Source organism: Cydia pomonella, chromosome 24 (genome assembly GCF_033807575.1).
Source record: "Cydia pomonella isolate Wapato2018A chromosome 24, ilCydPomo1, whole genome shotgun sequence".
Lineage (NCBI taxonomy): Eukaryota > Metazoa > Arthropoda > Insecta > Lepidoptera > Tortricidae > Cydia > Cydia pomonella.
In genome coordinates, this window is record NC_084726.1 from 8,390,424 (window position 1) to 8,416,574 (window position 26,151).

General features: G+C 37.8%; 1 protein-coding gene across 1 annotated transcript in view; it reads right to left on the reverse strand.

The window, feature by feature from the left end:
• Nucleotides 1–14,359: 14,359 nt before the first annotated feature.
• Nucleotides 14,360–26,151, reverse strand: part of LOC133530982 (sex peptide receptor) — a 521,867-nt gene continuing 510,075 nt past the window's right edge. Inside the window, exons 8-9 of the mRNA XM_061869049.1 lie at nt 19,962–20,100; nt 14,360–15,570 (exon numbers count right to left, since the gene is read on the reverse strand). Of these exons, the coding sequence (XP_061725033.1) occupies nt 15,022–15,570; nt 19,962–20,100 (688 nt within the window). The 3' untranslated portion in view covers nt 14,360–15,021. The remainder of the gene's footprint in view (nt 15,571–19,961; nt 20,101–26,151) is intronic.

Below are 26,151 nucleotides of genomic sequence, written 5' to 3' on the forward strand. Positions count from 1 at the left end.
TTAAGCTCTACTCCCACGATTTTTTTCATATTTTTGGACCCACGGTTCAAAAGTTAAAGGTTTTCTTTCGGAGCGATTATCTCCGAATATATTCACTTTATCAAAAAATGTTTGTTGAAGACCCCTATTTTGAAAGACCTTTTCAACGATACCCCACACTGTAGGGTTAAAGTTGTCGGCTTTATTGATTTATATGTCCATGCCAAATTTCATCTTTCTAGCGACTAACGACCACGGAGCAAAGCCTCGGACAGACAGACAGACAGACAGACGGACATGACGAAACTATAAGGGTTCCTAGTTGACTACGGAACCCTAAAATATCATCAATGAGAGTCAATTTGTGATAATGTGTAGTTAACAATTTTGTTTTTAATAACTTTAAAAATATGGGACTTACCTAAGTTCTATCGACGTTTTAGATACTTTATTAAGGGTTTTTTAAAGAATGTCTCAACACCCTCAACCGATCATGTTCAAAGTTTTTTTTTTGTACTCTATTCTACGGCTAATCTCCCGATATTTTTTCATATTTTTTTAACTTTGGTTTGAAAGTTAAAGAGGGATAAACATTATTTCGGCCTTTAGAAACGGTTTTTTTCCAAAAGTATTAAATTTATCCAAAATTTTTTTAGAAATATTCAAGTTATTTTTCAAGACCCATTTAATGATGTGTAACTCGTTGATGGTTTCTTGGGGCAATTATTTACATTTTTTTTGTGACAATTATTTACTTGTATGTTAAAAATATTACTTACAATTTTGAGTACTTAATTCAGTAGCGGCTTACAAAACACACCTATATTTCAAATTTATATGTCCCTTTCAGCACTCTAAATAGTTTATACCCACCAATTAGGGTATAACCGAGTAAATACTGCAAAATTGAGCAAATACTCAGTACCTATTCAGTATTTACTCGCTACCCATCTCTAGTTGTGTATTGTAATATAAGGTAATGTAGTGCCGTATTAACTCGCATAGTAACAGAACTTCAAAGGGTTTGTTGGTTTTGAAGCTAATAACAGTAAGTATGTTTATATTCTAAGTAGTTCTTGTGAGGTCTTGGAGGATTTAACAACTGGAGACTCCTTGTGTGTAATTTTCTGTAAAAAATAGTCTGCCGATTTTTGTACGTAATGACTAACGTACAAGTAGCCATGTTAGATACACGTCAGTCAATACAATAAATATGACCATTGGCCGAGGATTTCCACAAAGGGGTAAGCTCTTTAAGACGACTTAGTTTGTTAAATCCTCCAAGTGTTTGACGACCAGTTTGGCCTAGTGGGTAGTGACCCTGCCTACGAAGCCGATGGTCCCGGGTTGAAATCCTGGTAAGGGCATTTATTCGTGTGATGAGCATGGATATTTGTTCCTGAGTCATGGGTGTTTTCTATGTATTTAAGTATTTATCAATATTTATATATTATATATATCGTTGTCTAAGTACCCTCAACACAAGCCTTATTGAGCTTACTGTGGGACTTAGTCAATTTGTGTAATAATGTCCTATAATATTTATTTATTTATTTTATATATAAGCAAAAAACCCGTTTCTAACCTCGTTGTCTAAGTACCCTCAAAAAAAAAAGTGTGAGGTAGATAATGTCATGCAGAGGTATTAATTCAATTGTTTACCAAAATCTCGAGCAACAATTCGTTTTCATGGCGTGTTTGTTTAGTTTTATATCAGTAGTTAAGTACTAGTTTATCCGGTTATAATATTAACTGTAAATTATTGAGCTTTAGACTTTTCGTTCGTCGCGACATCTAGTGTCAAGTAGCGGTACTGATAATTCCGCTACTTGACGCTAGATGTCGACTACGAAAATAATAAGCGTTTTGGTAAGAAAACTGATGTATGGAGTGACTCTATGCTTAAACTATGTTTGTTTACCTAGTGTTATCTAAATCGGATCAACGGTTTAAGCGTTAAGGAGTAACAGACAGACAGACAGACAGATAAAACTACTTTCGTACTTATAATATAATAATAATTATAAGTTAACTTATAATTCAAATAGGCTAAAACCACCTGTCAAATACAAATTTAATTTAAAATATGCGTGCTCATGCACAGAGAATGGCCAAGATAAGTAAGTTGAATCGATGAATTGATGATGGCAACCCTGGCTGTCAAAGAATCAGCAGCTGATTTTGCTAGGTCCCTTTTAATTATTCTATATTTAATTATATTTCATGTAATATTAAGCCATTTTGGTGTGAATTAAATAGTTTTAGTGTTAATTTTAATGTATACATAATAAGTGAAGTGCTTTAGTGACGTTTACAAGTGTCTTGTAATATCTTAAATTTGTAGCCGTTGTAGGTTATAAATTTAAATTTGTGTTCGTCTCGGTATATTTTCTATGTTTTTATCGCTATTTATTACCAATTTTGTTTGTATTACAGCGTAGTAAATCATTGTACAGAGTCAGAACACAGTGTAGGCATAGTGAAACGTCACTATTTCATGTAAGTACGCTCGTAATATCGCTTAGCTTGAGTAAGCAATTCCCTGGTTTGTTTTGGGTCTATCCTACTATAAAATATATTTATAATGCTAACTCGCAGAGCAGCTGCAGCGGTTCGCCAGCAGGAGGCTGACAAACTCCAAATTACCTTGCTGGAATTAAAAAAATCCAAGGAATTGTGTGCTCAATTGCTTAGTGAAAGAGAGGATAGTGAAAAGGAACTATTATTATCACTTGATAGTATAGAGAAGTTAAAGAAGGAACTATGTTCTTTAGAAAATGTTTACAATGATGTAAATTCAGAGCGGGCCCGGCTCCAGGAGACGGTTGACAAGTTTACTGAGTGTAGTGCAGCATATGAACAGGCCTTGACAGACATCAACTCATTAGAGAGAGCACTGCACGACGCCCACGAGCAAATCTACGAGCTACAGGAGGCCCAAAATATTGCTGCAGCGGCACACACTCAAAACTTATTCGAGGAACTGGTCCGGCCCGACTCACAGTTGGTTGCCGCTCCAATTGAAAACCCTGTTGTTAGTATAGATTTAATCAATGAATCCACCACACCAAGACTAGTAAATTGCAGCGGAAACAAACTCAAAAAATATATTAAATTAAATAGAATGATTAAAAAAAACCAGAGGTTATCAAAAACGAATAAATTGTTTTTTAAGAAATTGAGATTTTGTAAAATTAATGTTAATTTAGTGGATAAGTTAGACTTGTATTCTGTTCAATTAGAACATAGTAAACTACAGTATGAAACTGACACACAGATTTTAAAATCAAAAGTTCAGAGTTTGGAGGATTCTATACAATCCCTAGAAACAATAAATGAGAGTTCGAAAAAGGTGATTAATGAATATTCTTTAGCCATGGATGATTTAATATCCCAGATTAAGCACAATTCAGAGCGGTTTGAGTCGCTGACCAATGCCCAGTCATGTGCATGTAAGCAAGCGACTGGACATTTGTTGACCAGTGTACTCGATCCAAGCCTGTGTGACAGTTTACCACAACAGCAAATAAATGATAATAGCTCCTTCCACACTCCACAACAAAGCACACCTAAACCTAATATTATTATGTATTGTGATGAAATTGGGAGCAATATGAGCTCATTTTTAAACTATTACCTAAAGGGACTTAGTACAATCAGCAATTGTCTGCCTCACAGTAGCTTTGAAAATATCTTAAAACAAATTTTAAATGACAGTAATATTAATTCTAAGACAACACTGCTAATTCTTATGGGTAATAGGGGAAATGTGAACAAAAATAATTTACATAAATACTTTGAACAGTTAAATTCACTTGCAGTGCATGAAATTATTATTTTCACATTCCCCTATTGTGAGCAAATGTCAGAGGCAGAAAATAACATTAGACATAAGTTGAATATATCTCTATATAATCTTTGTACATATAGTAGTAAGTTTATCATAATTGACACTAACAAATTTGTTAGTAAATACCATATGCCTATGGTGTTTTTGACTAAAGGTAAGTGTTACCTTTCAAATTATTACAAGAGACAAATAGCTTTATCGCTATCCTATTTACTTGACATTTCTGCCAAGAATTTGGCAGACAACTCTGCTCCTATTGAGCAGCCCAGTATGAGCTTGGAATTGGTTCCAGTCATAACCAATGATTTAAACTAGCTGTTAAGACAAAAGATTCTGTCTCTGGCAATTTAGTTTTAAATAAATATAATGAAAAATACTGTAAACATGGAAAGTATATCCACCTGGTGCATCAAAACATTCAATGTATTAGAGGAAAAGATTTACAGATTGAACTTTTTATGAACGATTATTATGTTGATATTTTATGTATTACTGAACATTGGTTAACAAATAATGAATTAATGCCTCAATTTAATAATCATCAGGTGGGAAGTTCGTTCACCAGAATTAGTTCCATACATGGTGGGTCGTTAATTATATTAAATAGTCAGTTAAAATTTAAGGAACGTAAGGATATTGTATCCATGTCTGTTGAACGGACTATAGAACTAAGTGCAGTAGAATTGGAGCAATTTATTGTTGTCTGTGTGTATAGGCCGCCATTAAGTAATTTTGAAATATTTGAAAGTGTAATGGATTCTGTGCTACTTAAAATATCATCTTCTAGTAAGAAATTATTTATATGCGGCGACTTTAATGTAAATATTTTGGAAAATTCAACAATGTCTTGTAGATTGTTGAATCTATTCAAATCTGGTAATCTCAACCACATGTTTATGGAGCCTACTAGAGTGACTGCTACTAGTGCAACCTGTATAGATAATATTTTCACTGATATTGTTCCTATTACTAAAAAAGTTATCAGTAATTTAGAATCAGACCACTTAGGTCAATTAATGGTATTTGAGACATTAAGGAAAAATACTTTGAGAAAACAAATAACTTTTGTACCAGTAACCTCGGACCGCGTAGAAAGAATGAAGCAAAGTCTAGTTCAGGCGCTACCCTTTTTGTCTTCCGATATGGGTCCAAATAGTATGTATAATTCATTCTTTCACACTTTTATGGATCATTATAATGCGATATTTACTTCAAAATCGGTCGTAGTTAGTGGTGCATCAGTTTTTAGTGAGTGGGCTACTGCGGACTTACATCAACGAAGACGTGCACTGTATGCCTTGTATGAGGAACGGCGGTTTAACACGAGTGATGAATTTAAAGAACATGTCAAGCAATATTCGAAAAAGTTTAAAATAGATTGTCATATAGCTAAGCGAAATTATCTAAGTCAAAGAATAAAAAATAGTCCCAACATTATTAAAGCAACCTGGAAAGTAATCAATGTGGAGACTGGTCGCTCGAAACACAGAGTGAATGATTTTAAACTAAATATTGATAACAAAATTATAGATTCCAATTTAGAAGTAGCTACAGAATTTGAAAATTTTTTCACTGACGTACCAGTTTTCACAACTAAGGATTTAAATTCATCACCCTCATCCGCTGTTACTCTATTAAAAGATAACGCTCCAGAGTGTTGTGGAGATTTTCATTTTGAACGTGTTTGTACCTCCGATGTAGTAAAGGCGTTTAATTCGGTTAATGTCAAAAAAAACGAATGACCTCTGGGGAGTCTCTGTCCATGCTGTCAAATCCTTAGTAGAAATTATAGCGCCTGACTTAGTAATTATATTTAACAACAGTGTTGATTGCGGCGAGTTTCCTGATTTAATGAAACATAGTAAAATAACTCCTTTATTTAAATCGGGTAGCAACTCTGACCCCACTAACTTTAGACCGATATCTGTGCTACCAACGTTCAGTAAGATTTTTGAAAAATTAATTCTTTCTCAATTAGTACGACATTTTAACGTCAATAATTTAATGCATAATAAGCAGTTTGGTTTTACACGGGGTCGCTCGACAACCGATGCTGGTGTTGAGCTAATTAAGCGTATCTTCGATGCCTGGGAGGAGTCACGAGATGCTATAGGTATCTTCTGTGATTTGTCTAAGGCCTTCGACTGCGTTTGTCATGAAACATTAATCAGGAAACTACACTATTATGGAGTTAGAGGAGCGGCACTGGATTTACTTAAGTCCTACTTAAATGGTAGAATACAAAGGGTCGATGTGAATGGACAGCGATCACCGGGGTCATTGGTCTCTATGGGTGTACCACAGGGGTCAATATTGGGACCTTTCCTGTTCCTTATCTACATAAATGACTTGCCATTCCTTGTAAAGACCCACCATGATATAGTATTGTTTGCAGACGACACTTCACTTATTTTCAAAGTCAAACGACAGCAACAAGCTTACAATGATGTAAACGATGCTATTTCAAAAGTAGTAAATTGGTTCAATGTTAATAATTTATTGTTAAATGAGAATAAGACTAAATGTATTAAGTTTGTCACTAGTAATGTAAGGCATGTAAAAACAAGTGTCATTGTGAAGGATGAGGAATTGGAATTAGTTGATAGTACAGTTTTTCTTGGTATAACTTTAGATTCTAAACTCCAGTGGGGTCCCCATATTGCTACTCTTTCGAATAGACTGAGTTCTGCAGCTTTTGCAGTAAGCAAAATCCGTCAGTTAACTGATGTCAAAACAGCTCGATTAGTATATTTTAGTTACTTCCATAGCATTATGTCATATGGTATTTTACTGTGGGGTGGTGCTTCAGATATAAATACCATTTTTGTTCTGCAGAAGAGGGCTATTCGAGCAATATATAAAATGAACCATAGAGACTCACTGAGAGATAAATTTAAGGAAATTGACATCATGACAGTGCACTGTCAATACATTTATGAGAATATTCTGTATGTGCATAAAAATATTGCCGATTTTAAGAAAAATTGTGACATTCATAATATTAATACTAGAAATAAACATAAGTTCGCCGTGCCCTTCACTCGGCTCCATAAAATTAAAAAATCATTCATGGGTAATTGTGTGAGATTTTATAATAAACTTCCAAACCATATTACTGAGTTACCAATTAATAAATTTAAGAATCATGTAAAGCGTAAACTTATTTCTAAAGCTTATTATACCACACAAGACTACATGAATGATAAAACAACGTGGGATTAATTGTGATTCGAAATGATTAATTATTTATTATATTTGAATAATGATGATGAAATGGATATTCCAATGCATGTATTTCCTTTGTTGTTTTTATTATATTTATTTGACATTTAGAATTTATTCTAGAAACAATCTAGACTAGTATTTTTTATACATTTTTTTTTGCATGACTATATTTTGTGAAAGTTTTAGTATTAAATTTGATCTATGAATTATATTCATTAGTATTATATATGGAATAATATTTACAACATCAATAAATTGCTCTGATAATTAGATTAAGATAATTATATGTAATACTGTCTTACTATTCATAAGTGCTTGTTGCTAGGCCTACATGAATAAAGTATATTTGAATTGAATTGAAGGGGAAAGGCGCTCAGTGTGGAACATATCTTTATAAACACTGTGGTCATCGCTCAAACTAAGTTGTACTTTGCAAGTTTATCAATTTCCTTGGTCGAGTATGCGTACGTATTAATGAACTTGGTCTACACGTGCCTAGTGACCCTTGCCCTCGGGATCTTGACAACATATTTGTGTTAACCACTAATATCTGAGGCTTGTTAGATTAGTATAATAATTTCACAAGTCTATGGCTATGACGGCCTCTTAAATAAATAAATATTATGGAACATTATTACACAAATTGACTAAGTCCCACAGTAAGCTCAATAAGGCTTGTGTTGAGGGTACTTAGTCAACGATATATATAATATATAAATATGTATGCATACTTAAATACATAGAAAACACCCATGACTCAGGAACAAATATCCATGCTCATCACACGAATAAATGCCCTTACCAGGATTTGAACCCGGAACCATCAGCTTCATAGGCAGGGTCACTACTAGGGCTCGCGGTCGTGTCCGTGATTCGTGAACCCGTAGCCGTGCGCCCGGTTTCGTGTTTCACGGCAACGGTTTTCTGGTCCGTTCCACACGTGACATTCGGCTACGTGAAATTAGGGTACGTGAATCCGTATAGATCCGTGTAGGCGTGATCACGGCTTCACGTATCTTAAGAACACGCCGGTTCGGTCCGCCCGCGACGTTGAGTGAAGATACGATGCGGTCTCTAAGAGCTACGAATAAAAATGTATCGTGAGTTTTTTATTCATAGCTCTAATTCCGTTTCATTACTTTTGAATTTAAATTTATTTCCAATAGTAAGTCCTTTTAAATATTAATGAGTAATAAATGAATAGAACAAAACATTAATTACAATGAATAGCTACTTTAATAAACGGGTTGCTAAAATAATACCACAACACTGTGTGTCAGGAGACCAACTGTGATGTCAGGAGTAACTAATGACAATGAATGTGAGTTCAAAATTCTAAACTGCCCCCTCGGGATTAAATAAAAAATACCACGAATTGTAAAACAAAACATCGCGGTCACTTCTTTCAACTTCACGAACAAAAGGTAAAGCCCACAGCTACTTATGTATATTGTTTGTTTCATTTTGTCTGCACGTGCAACTGCACTTCTTATCTACAAAAAAAACCCGGTATGTTGGCTTAGCTTGTTAGTCATACAATAAAACACTCTAACAATAATATGTCATTATTACCTTCAATCTAGAAATAAACAGTACTCTTTAATGTGCCGAAAGTCCGAAACTGATAAGAACTGCAGCTGCGTACTTTTTTTTCCGTGGCCCCGCACATGTGTTTTTGTTGAATTTGTTTACCTGTATTACCTTTATCATATCTACCGAAGATTTGCAGAAATTTACCCTTTTGTTTCTTTGAATTAGGTTTGCCTTGTTTATATTTAGGCTACGTTATATTCTTTGATAGTAGCAAGCTTTTACAAGTATGTTTCATTCATTTCATTAATACTTAACAAAATAATATGTCTTCTTTTGATTTAATAATGACAACCAGTAGCACAGCGTTGCTTAAGTTCATAATTATAATGATACTTACTACGAAGCTGATAGTCCCGGGTTCAAATCCTGGTAAGGGCATGTACCTATTTGTGTGATGAGCATGGATATTTGTTCCTGAGTCATGGGTGTTTTCTATGTATTTAAGTATTTATAAATATTTATATATTATATATATCGTTGTATAAGTACCCTCAACACAAGCCTTATTGAGCTTACTGTGGGACTTAGTCAATTTGTGTAATAATGTCCTATAATATTTATTTATTATTATTATTATATTAGTGCAATGCAACGAGCAGGTCGCTAGTTTTGACTAAAATCAATAGCTGGTTATACAAAAAACAGAACAACCCCAAATTATTCAGATATAACCATTATATTCAAATCGATGCAAAAAATACAATTTAAGTTTAATTCACACGTAAATGTTTGTCCGACGAACGTCCCGTATTCAATATACTAAGTGGTAACTCAATTCAATAATACCTAGTCCTTATTTATTTTTCTCCCGGGCGTGTCGAACCTACGAGACGTGCGATAAGTACCTATCCAACGGAACCGAGCCCGAAGCTCCGCACACGAACGCAGGTACGGGCTACGTATCATGGCGTGTCACGGTCACGGCGTGTCACGTGAATCCGGACGCGAACGCAGGTACGAGGTACGTACCTTGCCGTGTTCGTGAAATTCGTGATCTTAGTACCGCCGGGCTTAAGAACCCGTAGCTACGGATCGGCGTGTATCACGGATATCAGGAGCCCTAGTCACTACCCACTAGGCCAGACCGGTCGTCAAAAAGAAACTAATTATTTATTTATTTTTATTCGCAGATCCAATAGCTGTTAATAAATTTATAAATGTGATAAAAAAAGCCAATTACAGGTTCTCATCAATAAATACAGATTAACAAAAGCGGCCAAGTGCGAGTCGGACTCGCCCATGAAGGGTTCCGTACCATTTATGACATATTAAAAAAAAAACTACTTACTAGATCTCGTTCAAACCAAATTTCGGTGGAAGTTTGCATGGTAATGTACATACATCATATATATTTTTTTGTGTTATCATTCTCTTATTTTAGAAGTTACGGGGGGGGGGGAGGGGCACACATTTTACCACTTTGGAAGAGTCTCTCGCGCAAACTATTCGGTTTGGAAAAAAATAATATAAGAAACCTCAATATCATTTTAGAAGACCTATCCATAGATACCCCACACGTATGGGTTTGATGAAAGAAAATGTTTTTGAGTTTCAGTTCTAAGTATGGGGAACCCCCAAAATGTATTGTTTTTATTTTCTATTTTTGGGTGAAAATCTTAATGCGGTTCACAGAATTCATCAACTTACCAAGTTTCAACAGTATATTTCTTATAGTTTCGGAAAAGTGGCTGTGACATACGGACGGACAGACAGACAGACAGACATGACGAATCCATAAGGGTTCCGTTTTTTGCCATTTGCCTACGAAAAGGAACACAGACAGACTAGAATTATACGAGTATAAGATAACTTGAGAGAGATACGCGCCAGCCCTGGGGTGTCGACCAGCCGTATATAGATATATATAAATATTACAGCCGGCCAGTCGGACAGTCAGACAGACATATTAAAGCAATTCTGCCCAAGCTAAGAACTAGTATAATACAATCTGTGCCTAAGCTAAAACGGAGATGCTACGTGCTCTCTCGGTCAATTGAATACATTGTTTTACACATAAAGCGATATATAACGCTTTTCCGGGCATTAGTACCTAGTACGATTTATCGACCACATGTGCCAATAGAATTTCAACTATAGCATTCCGATTTAAGGTTCAAATAAGAGTGGACTTACGGAAAAAGCGACTTATCTTCAAATGATTCCTTAATGCTGGATTATTTGGATTTTGTAGGAAAATCTTGTAAATTGGCGTGGCCTGGAAAAGGGTTAACGCTTGTTGAATTCAAATACTTATGTAAATAGAAATTTGAAGTATTCTTTATTGAAAGCTCCTCGGGATATATCGGTAAATTAGTTTTCTAGGTATCAATTGCTCTTGAGTTTAGAATTTCATAATGAATTCAAAAAATCCAGTGACTAAATGAAGTAAGTTTAGTCGTTACTTAATTAGACAAAGAAAGTGCACTTGTACTCAAAATAAAGGCTTCGTTGCCAACAAGCAATTGTGTCGTATCCAATTCATAGTTTCGAAAAAAACATAATTGTTTCAGACTAAGACTTCGTTTTTTTTCTGTTTCTGCTTTCCATTTCATTCTGCAAATCTTTTATTGTGGTGTTTAGTAAAGTATACGTCATACACATGCCGTTGACAGACACCTACTCGTCCTGAAAGCAGGCAACTGGGAGGAAATCGCACAAGACGGTGCGCTGGCACCAGCAACTCGTGTCGGAGGCCAAGACCCACTTTGGGTCGCCAAACCAATGTAGAGTACGTAAATTGAAAGAGGTACTTTTTGTCAATGGCTCTTAAATTTTTAATATCTAAAATTTATTTATATAACCATCGTGCAAAGTTTTAAACGCTTCACACACCTTACTTAATTCATACGTCCTAACTAGCATCTTAACTAGGGTCCTACCATCCTAAACATTAGTTCCTAGGTTCCTACTTAGTGCAGTCAGACTACTCTTACTAGGCCACATTTTGGGATGCTTGCTTCCTAAACGTGGTTACATCTTTAGGATTTAGGAAGAATAAATTAGGATATATGTGAAGCGCTTTAACCTGGTTTGAAAAATAATATAGCTTGAGAAAAAATATCTATTATTAATATGTGAGTAAAATCTGTATTAAGTATATACGATAACACTTTCTGTAACCACACAAACACAAAACAAACACAAAATCAATGAATTTTTTTTTATATACATGCTTACAAAAATTGGCTAAGTCCCACGGTAAGCCAAGATGGCTTGTGTTTTGCGTACTCAGACAACGATATACATAATATACAATCACTTAAATACATAGACATCCATGACTCAGGAACAAGTACTGTTGCTCATCACTCAAATAAATGCCCTTACCGGGATTCGAACCCAGGACCATCGGCTTCATGGGCAGGCCATTAGGCCAAACTGGTCGTTACTGTAATAAATAATTGTGGGAGCGCAAATTACCTGTAAAGGCGGGATTCCACCAGTGTGGGGCTGTGCGGCACAAGCATTTTTGTACTGAATTGCTTGTGCCGCACACTGGTGGAATCCCGCCTTGAGATTGTACCTGTATTGCTGTGTGTAGTGGACATTCTTTACATTTGTACTCCGTCACTTAAAATGAAAATTCTAATTTAAAGGATCCCTTTTATCGAGAAACTAATTTTATTAAAATTAATTAATTTTAGGGGTTTTCTGAAGCTTATATTTCACAAAATGGTATTTACATTATAGAAGATAGTGCCTTCTTGAGATTAAGGTATTTTTCACCTTGCTATTATTAAAAAGTACATAATTATTTGTTATTTAAGGGTAAGAGTAGATAAAAAAAAGTTTTTTAAGACAGTGGATGAAATAGACATTATCGAACAGGTTTTTAATTACATTTTATGTGTTAGGCCTATACACTGAGGCGGAGATGAGAATAGACGTGCGTGCGTTGTAGGTACTTGCGGGCTTGGTTTACGCAACTCGACGGCATATAATTGCGGCACTCGGTTGCTGTTGTTGGCTCTACTCTTGTCAACCAAACTTTACCAAGAAGCCTAGCAGACCCTTGATGTTGCCGATTACTTCAGGGAGAGACCCCGGCGAAGTGTTTTGCCCGGTACTCTGCCACCCCTGGGCAGTCAAGAATGACGTGGGCGGCTGTCTCCTTTGCCTCCATACCTGCCCTGCAGAGGGGGCTAGCTGTAACACGTAGGGTTAACAGGTGTTTGTTTAATAGGGCGTTGTCGGTTATGGCCCCAGTGAGAAGCTGGAGCTGTGGCCTCTTCAGCTGTCTCAGCCTCCTTGACAATCGGGGTTGATTGTCGGGAAGGCTTCCCTCGCCTGCCTGCACGTGCCTAGGTTAGACCAGTACTGTTGGTGTTTTAACTTGGTGTGTGAGCGTTGTAATCTAACAAGATATGGATTTAAAAACAGTCTGAAATAAATGTTTTTATTTATTTATTTTATAACAAAAAAAATCTCGCACATCTCCTTCTACCTTCTCATGTCTGCCTGACACACCTATCACATCTCTGCCTCAGTTGAAATGCAGCTTTATCTAGTGGGAACTGTAAAGGGTTGCACTTTTACAACCTCCTTTGACGTCGGACAGTGACTGGCAATAGATCTAATTTGAATTTGGAACTGGTGGTCGCTGTCAGACGGAAAAAGTCAAAAACGGCTAGAACGATCACGTTCGTTATAGATTTCATTGAAAGTATTTATGAAGCTTTTGTTGTACGATTTATTTTCATATTTTTTTGGACCTATGGTTTCAAAAGTTAGAGGGGAAAGACGCTTACATCTCTTCTTCCGGAGCGATTATTTCCGAAAATAGTCACTTTATCAAGATGGGTCTCAAAAAACCCCGTATTCATTTTAAAAGACCTATCCAACGATACCCCACACTATACGGTTAAAGTGAAAAACTATATCTAAAAAAGAAAAAATGTTTTGTATGGGTACCCTAAAAAAATACTTTTTGTAGTTTTTGTTTTAGCGTTCTGTCGCGTTGTATGATTTATGTATCCGGCCAAATTGCAGCTTTCTAGAACTAACGACCAAGGAGCAGAGCCGCGGACGGACAGACGGACATGGCGAAACTATAAGGGTACCTATAGTTGACTGTGGAATCCTAAAAATAATGGAAATGTGACCTTAATACATATATTTTTGTTCGAACGACATATGTTGATGTACAGCCACGTCTAAAAATATCGATACGGTCAAAATCCCAAAAATATGTATACACGAGCTTATTGCCCGTATATTAAGGTGTATACATGTTTTTGGCTCTTTGTCACCCGTATATAAATTTTCGGACGTGACCCTAGGCCCCCCTGGTCCGATTCTATTAACTGAACTACTCCATCATCTTCCTAGCGTTTGTCCCAGCTCATGGGAGCCTTTGGTCCGCTTGGCAGCTAATCCCAAGAATTGACATAGGTACTAGTTTTTACGAAAGCGACTGCCATCTGACCTTTCAACCCAGAGGGTATACTAGGTCTTATTGGCATTAGTCTGGTTGGCTCACGATGTTTTCCTTTACCGAAAAGTGACTGGTAAATTTCAAATGATATTTCGTACATAAGTTCCGAAAAACTCATTGGTACGAGCCGGGGTTAACCCGTGACCTCCGGATTGCAAGTCGCTCGCTCTTACCGCTAGGCCACCAGGGCTTCTTATTACCTGTGTTATTAAACTCATTAAATAATAGATGTGTAGATGTGTTATACAACTAGGAAATTACAGATTAAAACAAACGTAATAATTACAATTCTTTATTCAGTTACAGTGAACCTAAATGATGTTTTAATTCGCCATGGTCCTTAATACAAAATTGATTCCAGTTTAGACAACGCACAGTGAAATAAGCACAGAAGTCACATTAATATATATATATATTGTGTGTAACACATAGCTCATAATGCTTTACATAAATAAGACATCTACGTAATCTTTTTACAACGTAATACGTTTCCAATATATAAGAAACGTTTATACAGATTTTAATATAGTTATATATTTACAGATATAAATGAAAACAATTTTATCAACATCAATATTTTACAATAAATTTAATTTCTGCTACTTTTTGTGAATGGGGGCTCTCCATTCGCGGACTTTGACATTAGCTGATCATTAAAAAAAAACAATTAATTACTAAATATTTTATAATCAGGTAACAGTCAAAGTCTCAAAAAAGTAACTGAAAATGTACAAAATTACAACATTCAATATTTTTATGCGCTACAACTATTTATGTTTTAATTTTTAACACAAATACTGCTCAAATAAATCGCTAAAAACTCTAAATTTTTTATTTCATAAATTTTTGATATGTCTATAACTATATAAAATAGACAAACAGAATCTACAATCTATTAGCGATAATAGCACAATTTATATACAAAATTCTCCTTAATTCTCTAAAGCACAGTTTCATTAGTGCACGTTCTAGGACCGTTGACTAAGGAATACCTACTGGAACCGCCATTTTTCCTACTAGTAACAGCTCCTCTAATAAATAACTCCTTAAACGTCTCCCTAAATTGCCTAGACATTCCGCAGTATATAGCAAAGTTGATGGGATACGAGACAATGATGAAGAAATTTGTGATCAGAATGAGAATATTCGCAATATGATAGTCTAAAATCTCTACAAGACTGCTAGATATAATATGAAGAATAGTGACAACGGCAACAGGTATTTCTACTAAAAGAAAAACAGTGACAACGACGATGAGCATTAGCGTTGTGCAGTTGGAATCCCTGAGTCTCTTGCATTCAGATTTCCTGTTTTCTTTGAACAGTTTCTGCCGGTTGAGTTGAGCGGTGCGCATGGCCCTGAAGAGGAGGATGTTAAGGACCACGAGGGACGTGCAGGGGATGAGGTGAACGAAGAGAACGCGGAAGCCGAAGTAGGAGATGAAATAGGCGTCCAGGGAGAGCGAGTGCACCCATGGAGCTATTTGTATCTGAAACAACAAAACAAATAAGTTTTTTGTGTAAAAAAACATTTTTGAATCAAGCTTTTATCGCTGACTCTAATTTCTTTCAACAGGCAACTAATACTCATCGAGACACTTCTAACAAACCGAAACAGGTTGCGTTATTCCATCACAGAGTTCCTATGGTCACCTCCTGTGTCCATCATCAGATCAGCTCAATAGTACATATAACATTGTCACCGAATTTACTTATATGTGAAGTTTCAGCTCAATCAGATAATGAGAAATGGATCTAATTTAGCTTGTGAGATTTGACCCAAAGAATTGTTAATTTCAGTATTCTCGTTTTAGCCAAAAAACTTATAGGTAATTATACCAGGTGTTTCCTGTAATAATGTTGTTGAGCAAAAGCAAATAATTAAATCATATATTGTACTCCTAAAACGATATAACTTTTGATTAAGAACTTTTTAAAATTATGAAATCTTAAGATTAATTCATACAAATTAAATTACCCGGTGACATTAGATCCTTCCGTCAAGCATGCAACATTATCTTCTCTTGCAATAACCTTCGCTCTGACTGTGACTCTACTTTTACTCTTGACAATATTTCTCCACAAGAGGTTGTTACAATCTTAAAAAATATTAAAACGAAGGCTGTCGGTGAGGATCACCTTAGTCTGGATATGCTTATGCTCGTGGCGGATATAATTGCCCCTATCTTATCCGAAATTATAAATTTTTCCTTTTCCTCTGGTACATTCCCTGCTATGTGGAAACTTGCTCATGTTATCCCTCTTCCTAAAACTTCTAATCCCACATCCTTTTCTCAATATCGACCCATCTCCATTCTCCCAGTTTTGTCTAAAATCATCGAACATTTTGTTAATCGTCGCCTCCTTTCACATCTCCACAAGCATAGTTTGTTGAATCGGTTTCAGTCAGGTTTCCGCCCCGGGCATAGCACTGTCACGGCTTTGGTGAAGGTCACTGATGACATTCGTTTTAATATTGAGAATAAAAAGCTCACGGTCCTGGTACTTTTAGACTTCAGTAGTGCCTGTAATACGGTGGATTTTGATATTCTCCTTCATATCCTTCGTACGTTAAATGTTTCTCCTGCAGCTTTGTCTTGGTTCCGTAACTATCTCTTTGGGAGGCGCCAGCATGTCAAGGTTGACGACAAGGTCTCGGAGTGGTGTGACCTTTCTGCTGGTGTCCCCCAAGGAGGGATACTCTCTCCTCTCCTTTTCTCGATCTTCATTAATGGCATTACTGAGTCCTTAAATTGTAACTTCCACCTTTACGCGGATGATTTACAGATTTACGCAGCGGCTAGCATTGATGATTTTTCATCTTTAGTTGATAGAATAAATGGCGACCTTGAGTCAATTCGTTGCTGGGCGAATAAGTTTGGTTTGAAAGTTAATACAAAAAAATCGCAGACAATTGTCATTGGTGGTCCTTATTTTGTGTCCAAATTGTCAGAAAGTCAAAGAGATGGTGGTACCCAAAGTGCGTTTTGACGGAACAATTATCCCTTTTTCTTCTACAGTTAAGAACTTGGGTATCATCATTAATCAAACCTTCTCCTGGTCAGCTCATGTTTCTGACATTAGCAATAAACTTTTTGCGTCTCTCCACTCACTAAGGCGTCTTCAAAATTTCCTTCCTCTTCAAACCAAAATACCTCTCGCATGTTTACTTTTACTCCCGTTGTTAGATTACGCTGATACTGCTTTCTTGGACCTTAGTGAGGAGTTACTGGACAAACTCGAGCGATTGCAAAATATTTGTATTCGATACATTTTCGGTCTACGTAAGTTTGATCATGTATCCCAGTTTCGATCTCAGCTTGGCTGGCTTCCGATTCGTCGTCGACGAGATGTGCATGTCCTATCATTGCTTTTCAATGTTCTATTTAATCCTGCTTCGCCACCTTACCTTTCAGAAAGGTTTAGTTATTTAGCTGCTGATAGTGGTCATCGCCTTCGATCAAGCACCATTCTTTTACTCACGATTCCTTCCAATACGACGCGCACATACAAGAAATCCTTTACTGTCCATGCCGTCAAGTTATGGAACGAGATTCCGGTGTCCGTGAGGCAATCCCAATCTGTAGCATCACTCAAGGAGAAGCTTAAAAAATTGTGGCTTTCCGATACTTTGGTTACGACTTCCTAGTTCCATTGAGTACTTCTACTTTTTTAATTTCCTTTACTTTTCTGGTTCGAATTCATATTTATTTATATTATATATTGAATATGTATTTATTTTTATTTATATATATATATATGTATTTATTTTTATTTATATATATATATGTATGCATTATTTTATGGTTATTTTTCTATCTATGTATATTTGGATCAATGTGTATTCAAAACGTGCATTTCATTAATTTCAGTGATTGTACACTTTTGTTTGTGTTTGTCATTCATTCACCGTTACTTCTGTTTTACTCATTTCCTCAAAGGTTAACTGGAAGAGATCCCATACAGAGATAAGTTCGCCTTTGTTGTATTTAATTTACTCTGTAACTGTGTTTTTCGTGTTTTTATTTCTATGTACAATAAAGTATATACATACATACATAAATATTATTTTCAATGTACGCTGACATCAGTGTGTTTGACGTTGTTTGTCACCCTTTAAACGTAACAAAATTAGCAATACATTGCGTCTTAGAATTAACTTGAATGTGTAATAAGAATTAAAACATAAGTTATTTTTAAAAGTTGCTGAACAAATGTTGGTGAGTTTGAGGAGTACAGCCTACAGTTTAATTTATTGCTCGTGTTACAGGAAACACCCGGTATATGTTAGCCGCTTTGCTAAGTAGGTAAATAAAATTGCTATTTGAGCTTCCAAGACGTATTTTATAAAAGACTTAGTTGATTTATAAAACTACCATTTTTAATCGCTCAGCGTGCATATAGCGTGTTAAAATGCAAATTGAATCAAATTACTACCGATCCAATACAGAACGGTGCTCGTACCAGGCGCGGCTTGGCATACCACGAGTTATACTCGTACCCATTTCAAATATTTCAATGCATTTGATTTGTTTCATGACCGTGAAATCACTCAACTATAGGTAGTCCAAAAGCTTCCTAACGATGTTCCAGAATGAACTAGGACAGTTATTTAGATATCGTCAAAGTCAATGTATTCTCTTAGGCCAATACTGTAGGCTTAGCACAAGAGGGGCGCGACAGTATCTCGCCGCGAGATAAACAACCGATCTTCTCGGTCTTTCTAACTGTATTAATTAAAGATGGACAGGTAATTTATCTCGCGGGCGAGATACTGTCATGCCACTCTTGTGATAGCCCGGCTGATCCAGAAAATTATGCTCAGAACGGGACAAGTTGCGTACTCGAAGAGAGGTCATTCAGCAGGGGGCTATAAAATATATGCGATAATGACATTTTCATCTTCACGACTTATGACCAACTATAGGTTTACATTTCTACATAACCCTGCACACATCTTCGTAGTGGCCACGCCAGAATGTGTGGTGTGGCATGAACTGCCGGTCGAAGAAGCGAAGCAGCTGGTGCAGGAACGCCACTTTACCGACATGTATATTACAGACAGTTGAGACCCTCAGATACATATAAAACCCTGGCTACATACCCTGCACACGTCTTCATAGTGGCCACGCCAGACGGTGTGGTGAGGGATGACCTGCCGGTCGCAGAAGCGAGGCAGCTGGTGAGGGAACGCCGCTATGCTGATGTATATATCACAGACAGCTGAGATCCTCAGATACATAACCCTGGCTACATACCCTGTACACGTCTTCATCGTGGCCACACCAGACGGTGTGGTGAGGGATGAACTGCCAGTCGAAGAAGCGAGGCAGCTGGTGCAGGAACGCCACTATGCCGATATGTATATTACAGACAGTTGACACCCTCAGATATTTAAAACCCTGGCTACATACCTGCACACGTCTTCATAGTGGCTACGCCAGACGGTGTGGTGAGGGATGAACTGCCGGTCGAAGAAGCGAGGCAGCTGGTGCAGGAACGCCGCTATGCCGATATGTATATTACAGACAGTTGACACCCTCAGATATTTAAAACCCTGGCTACATACCTGCACACGTCTTCATAGTGGCTACGCCAGACGGTGTGGTGAGGGATGAACTGCCGGTCGAAGAAGCGAGGCAGCTGGTGCAGGAACGCCGCTATGCCGATATGTATATTACAGATAGTTGACACCCTCAGATATTTAAAACCCTGGCTACATACCTGCACACGTCTTCATAGTGGCTACGCCAGACGGTGTGGTGAGGGATGAACTGCCGATCGAAGAAGCTAGGCAGCTGGTGCAGGAACGCCGCTATGCCGATATGTATATCATGGACAGTTGAGACCCTTAGATACGTATAAAACCTTGGCTACGTACCCTGCACACGTCTTCATAGTGGCCACGCCAGACGGTGTGGTGAGGGATGAACTGCCGGTCGAAGAAGCGAGGCAGCTGGTGCAGGAACGCCGCTATGCCGATGTAGATCAGGCATTTGGTCACGCGCGGCATTGTGCACCTGTAGGAAATTAAGGTTGTGTGTTAGTATTACTTTTGCTCGTTGAATTTAGATCGTGAGAAAATACATAGAAGAGGTTTGTTGGTGTTTTATTATCATTTAACTACACTGGAAACAATAATTAGCCGAACCCATTGAGTATTTCAAAATATAAATAACTGAACTTAAGTAATAAAGAAATATTATTTGACCTACTGGTCACCTATTGGTGACCTATTGGTCAAATAATATTTCCTGAAACGGTTTTTTTTTTTTTTACAAATCTACATGTAGGCCGATGTAATACATAGTTCACAAGTACCATTTTTTTGTAAGTTGTATAACATGTGGTGTTGGCGGTGAGTGGAAGGGATTAGTTGGACAAAAAAGATATCAAATATGAGGGTTCTAGATAGGATTAGGGAGAAAAGAAATATAATAAAGGCACTAGAAAATAGAAGAGGGGTACTAATTGGACATGTGCTATGATACGACCTGTTCGTTAAGAACACCATAGATGGAGAAATAGAGGGAAAGAGAAGAAGAGGAAGACCGAGAGAAAATATTTCAACCAAATAAAAGAAAAGATTCAGGTCGTGTCATACCAGAAGGTTAAGGAGTTGGCAGAGAGTTGGGGATTTCTCCACCGACACTCTTGCCTGTGCTCTCACAGCTCTTAAATATGAAGAAGAAGAAGGAACAATAATTGCGTGGAGAATCTCCACTGGAGATGAACTAAAACACGACAGAAGGGAGTGTTTTAAATTGACACTAATAGCGAATTACTTATTTGCACATGTATTGTGAACTACTTATTCGCACGTATACATACGCTACTGTAGCCCAAAATCGAGCAAAAACTGTCCAAAACTGAATTTAACAAGTAGCTAGTACCAGGGCCTCATGAGTTATGACAAGGTGTTGTTGACCGGCCGGCTGCAGCGTATTGAAGGTGGCGCGGCTGCGTATCTTTGCAACATACTTTCTGCCTTGTGTATCTATTTCCTCGCAAATGTGATGAAAAACATTGTGTACCTATCACGGGCAGTAAGCGGATTACAAACTCGAGTCGTTAAAAATTTATATTAGACCCTCGTTAGCCTTCTTACCACCCTTAACGCACAATGTACGTCCTATTGTTACTGTTATGCAAACATTTAGTTCAATGTACTAGCGCAGGCGAGTGTTTAACTCGAACAAACCCGTAGGTAGTTACGTAACACATGTGGAAATCATTAAAGAGACAATAAGCGGGTAGAAATAACATATTTTTTGAGCTAAAAGCTCGATAAAATACGTGACCCAATGTAATTTTTTTTGAAATAAAATGACATGACAATAAAAACCATTTCCTTGCTTCCATTGCTCTTCATATTTTTGCAATGTCTAACATTATCTCAAGAAGGCTTCAATAAAAATTATAGATAACAAAACAAATTGAATTCCTGAAACATTTCAAGCATTTCAGAATAGCACGCGCTAGAATTTTGCTTATTTCTTTCTTTAAAAAAAAAATAAGATGATAAGAAGAAATAGCTTACCGTTCAATAATCTGTTAAGGGTGCTTAAAGGAAGCCCCCTTCAGATTTGTTCCTTTATAATACAATCCAAAAAACACAACTTCTATTTACCTCATAAATAAAACATTAGTTCTTCAAGTGAAAAAGAAGTGATTTATTCAAAGTCATAAATTGTTCAGTAACATTTAAATGGCACGTGCTCTTACGATAAAAATTCACAATATCGGTAATAACGAGGGATTTTCTTGAAAATGTCAAGGTTTATAAATTTTATTCTTATAAAAGATGGTTTCCTTTTGCCGCGATTTTGACAGACATTTTTGATGATAAATAATTACGGAACGAGATAAAGTTATCGGAGAGACAGAAAGTGCGGAAATATTACTACAGAGGCCGGAAAATTTGAGATTGCCAGTCAATAATTTTAACGGCCTTCTATCCTTGCTGGTAGTGACTGCCTATCAAGCAGGAGCAGGAGGAGGGTTAGAATCCCGGTAAGGGCCATTATTTGTGTGTATCATATCTAAGTATGTAAAGCCCGACCAGAAATATATGATCATTGTCAAGAGGGCGCTGTTATTCTCATGTGTAGGGTGACAGTTCAGTTTAGTATGAAAAATTTAGTTCCCATGAAATTCCGCAATATGGCGCGTAATCATATATTACTGGTCAGGCTTTATGTAAAATATATATGTAAATAGTTATGTAAAGGAAGAGCGGCGCCACCCAACTCAGGCATTTTTGCTTACCGGGTGGCTCCATCACCTTACATTATCAACAAAGTTACACAATAAAGAATTTATGCATTATTTGATTTTTTTTTAATGTATGTCTATGTCGTCGTCTAGTACCCAAAGTACCTATATGTTTGGGGCTAGTACGATCTGTGTACGATTGTCCCCCAAATAATTATTAAATGAAAATTATCTTTATTTGTATGCTATATACAATACCGAGTAAACACACTTGTGTGTTGTAGCGAGAAATTTAAAAGTTCACAATGGACATTGCCGGCCTAGCCGAGGCCTAGGCCGCTAATTTTCTACGAAAATCCATCCTAATTTAATCTTACAACTAAAGCGATCGCAACATGATCTTACGCAGCCTTGTGAACGTATTATTTCCACACATATCTGGGAATTTTTATTTCTCAGTTGAAACAAAGTTTTAAGTTTAGTTCAATGACTTGTATTCCAACTTGGTCCAACCAAAATTTCAGTGTACATGGCGATCGTGCTGCCAAACCTTTTATACTCTTCCGAGACGTGGTGTGTGTACCGTCATCACATTCGTACCTTAGACAGGTTCCACCTCATATGCTTGCGTAAGATCATGAACATCAGATGGTCTGACCGAGTACGGAATACCGAAGTTCTGCGACGAGCCAAGGTCGGTGGAATAGAGGCTTACATAATGCGTCGACAGCTTCGGTGGTGCGGTCACGTATCACGTATGCCGGAGGAGAGAGTGGCGAAGCGCATCTTTTATTCTGAACTAGAGGAGGGTAAGCGGAAAGTTGGCGGACAACTCCTCCGATACAAAGATGTTCAGAAACGACACATGAAAAGATGCAACATTGACGCCTCTCGGTGGGAAGGTTTGGCAGCACATCGTCCTGAGTGGCGCAGGCTGGTGCAGGGCAATGTGCGCGATCTCGAGGAGCAACGTAAAGCTGACCTCGACGCTAAACGCGACGAGCTGAAAACGCGCCAGCCTGCGTCCATTAACTACCACTACCTAGTTGGTGTCCTCACGTGCCCTCAATGTGCGCGGGGGTTCACCTCAAAGATTGGCTATGTCAGCCATCTTCGGGCGCATGAGCGCCGAGCTAACTAGGAGTCGAAGTGGTCGCCATGGTCGAAATCGGCCGGAAAGATCATTCCAACTTGGTAATAACATTTTAAAGAAAGTTTCTTTTCAATTTTGAGTGGACAGCTCGTAATGAAATGAAACTTGGCAAAAACAAGGGACCAATATCAAACGTTCTAATTGGTTTTGATGTTAATAATAAAACCTAAAATTACTAAAGTAAGTTTTCAATTCATAGAACAAGTCTCGAACAAGTTACCAAGTTGTTATAATTTAATTCTGATTGGGTCTCTCAACGACAAAATATGAATTAATTGTTAAACTTTTCGTACTCTGTTTATGATAAACGTAATCAGCGTAAGGCCGCTTGTATTCGTCCGTTGTTTTCAACGGACAATATTCTTTCATTTCTCATTCTCTGAAAGTGGGTCGTTGTTGTTCTAAAAAGTGTGCAGAAAATGATACGTTTCTGGTCTAGAGCTCTGTACTTTTTAAATACGTTTTAAGCAATAAAAAATTTGGGTCTTATTTGATTTGTTGTAAAATTTCCATTCTGATAAATAATTATATTTATACGTAAATTGTTAATTGAAAGTACCCTCAAGAAATATTACTGAAGTTAAAAATGAATCATGAATGAATGGTTTTTTTTAATGCATATATATTTTACTCTCCTCGTATTCTCAATGACAACTAGAGTGTTTAACTCGGATGAAAGGTACCATTTCATTCCTTGGTTAACAATTTACTATTGACATTCGAAGCAATTATTCCCAAAAGTATTTACTGAATCAAACTGTTCTTAGCAACCTATAAAAGGCTCGTTGAATGATGTGATCACGTTGATTTTACTCTTATTTTCACTTTTAGTTACATGTATAGAGTGCCCCATATATTTATATAAATTTTAACTTCTAAACTGGGCCGCCAATTACAAAACACATAATAAGTGTGTAAGCAAGGGTTCAAACGTTGCAATGGCTGTGACATACGGACAGACGAACGGATGGACCGACGGACAAATGAACAAGACGAAACTATAAGGGTTTTGTTTTTGCCATTTTGGCTACGGGACCATAAAAGAAGCAACTTTTTGAGCAACTGTATTAATTAAAAATGCAGTTGCTTAAAAAGTGTTGTTTCAACATTTTCTAATAAGGATAACAGTAGGGAGGATATGCCGATTCCAGCTCACTTTAGGTATTTATCTCCCCCTCCCCCCCTCCCCCTCCCCCCTCCCCCCCCCTCCCCCCCCACCCCCCCTCACCCCCCTCACCCCCTCACCCCCCCCTCACCCCCCCCCCCCACCCCCCCCCTCCCCCCCCCCCCCCCACCCCCCTCCCCCCCTCCCCCCCTCCCCCCCCCCCCCCGCCCCCGCCCCCCCCCCCTCCCCCCCCCCCCCCCCCCCCCTCCCCGCCGCTGCCCCTGGCCTGCGCCACTTGGTAGTTCGGCAAAGATCCGTTAGAGGGCGCCACTAGCCCCCCTCCCCCCCTCCCCTCCCCCCCCCCTTCCCCGCCGCCTCCCCGCCCTCCCCCGCCCCCTCCCCGCCGCTGCCCCTGGCCCTGCGCCCCTTGGTAGTTGTGCATATATCCTCGCCAGTTGGCGCTACTTTCTATGTTTAAGGTATTTATCTCCCGAGGGAAAACTTCGCTAAAATAGATGGCACCACTTTGTACGTGTACGACAAACAAAAAGTGACGAGGTGGCCTCCAGTGGCGAAGGTCGGATTCGAACCAGCGTCTTTAGCTAACCGGGGGGGGGCGTCTTTAGCCAGTTAACGTCATGAACCCCTAGGCCACCCCGTCACGGTGAAACTGGTCCTAATTTCTCGTTACTGGCTCAATTTAGGTATTTATCTCCCGACGTGTTGCATCAGCCGCCACCGTGGCGCCGACGGCCACCTGCAAATTCCTACGTGGGCGTCGAGGTCGATCGAGATAAGAGAGAGAATAAGTTAGATTTAAAATATGCATATATATATTTATATGTTTATATATTGGCGCTACTTTGTATGTATCTGACGCCACAGAGCACGTGTACGCGTCAAGGTCCAGGTCGATGGCATCGGCTTGCTCCAGGTGCGGTTGGTTTTGGAGCTTGTGGTCAACAAATATATGGACTTTGTACTTTTCCAACTGCCCAATAAGTTTGTTTTAAAATATGCATACGGGCATATTTGCAAGAGCACATAATATAGAGTGGTTAAAACCGGATAGAAAAATGTATATTTTCTTGAATACCTGGGTATTCGATATTTATCCAGGTACTAGTCGTAATGTTAAACATACATGTTTTTACTTACATTACGGGATGTTTCATGTTAATCTAAAAGTTGTAACTATTTCTAGTTACATCTGGTAACATTTACATCACACTTTTTAGAAAAGGGAGTTTCTAAACCTAAGTATGTCGTTAACTAGCAAAGTCGAGTATATCTGTATGTGAATAATAAATAAATATCGAATATCCAGGTATTCAAGAAAAATACATTTTTATATCCGGTTGTAACCACTCTATATTATGTAATAGGTATTTTTTAGCTGACCTAATTCCGATTCCTGGTACTGGTGAACTTATTTATACCACGTCGGTGGCAAATACTGTCCGCCTGATGATAAACTGTCACCGTAGCCTATGGATGCCTGCACCTTTAGAATTGTTACACGCGCATTGCCAACACTTTAAAAACCTATACACTGCTTTTTGAATTGGGAATGGGAAATTTCCTATAGCTCGTTGAACA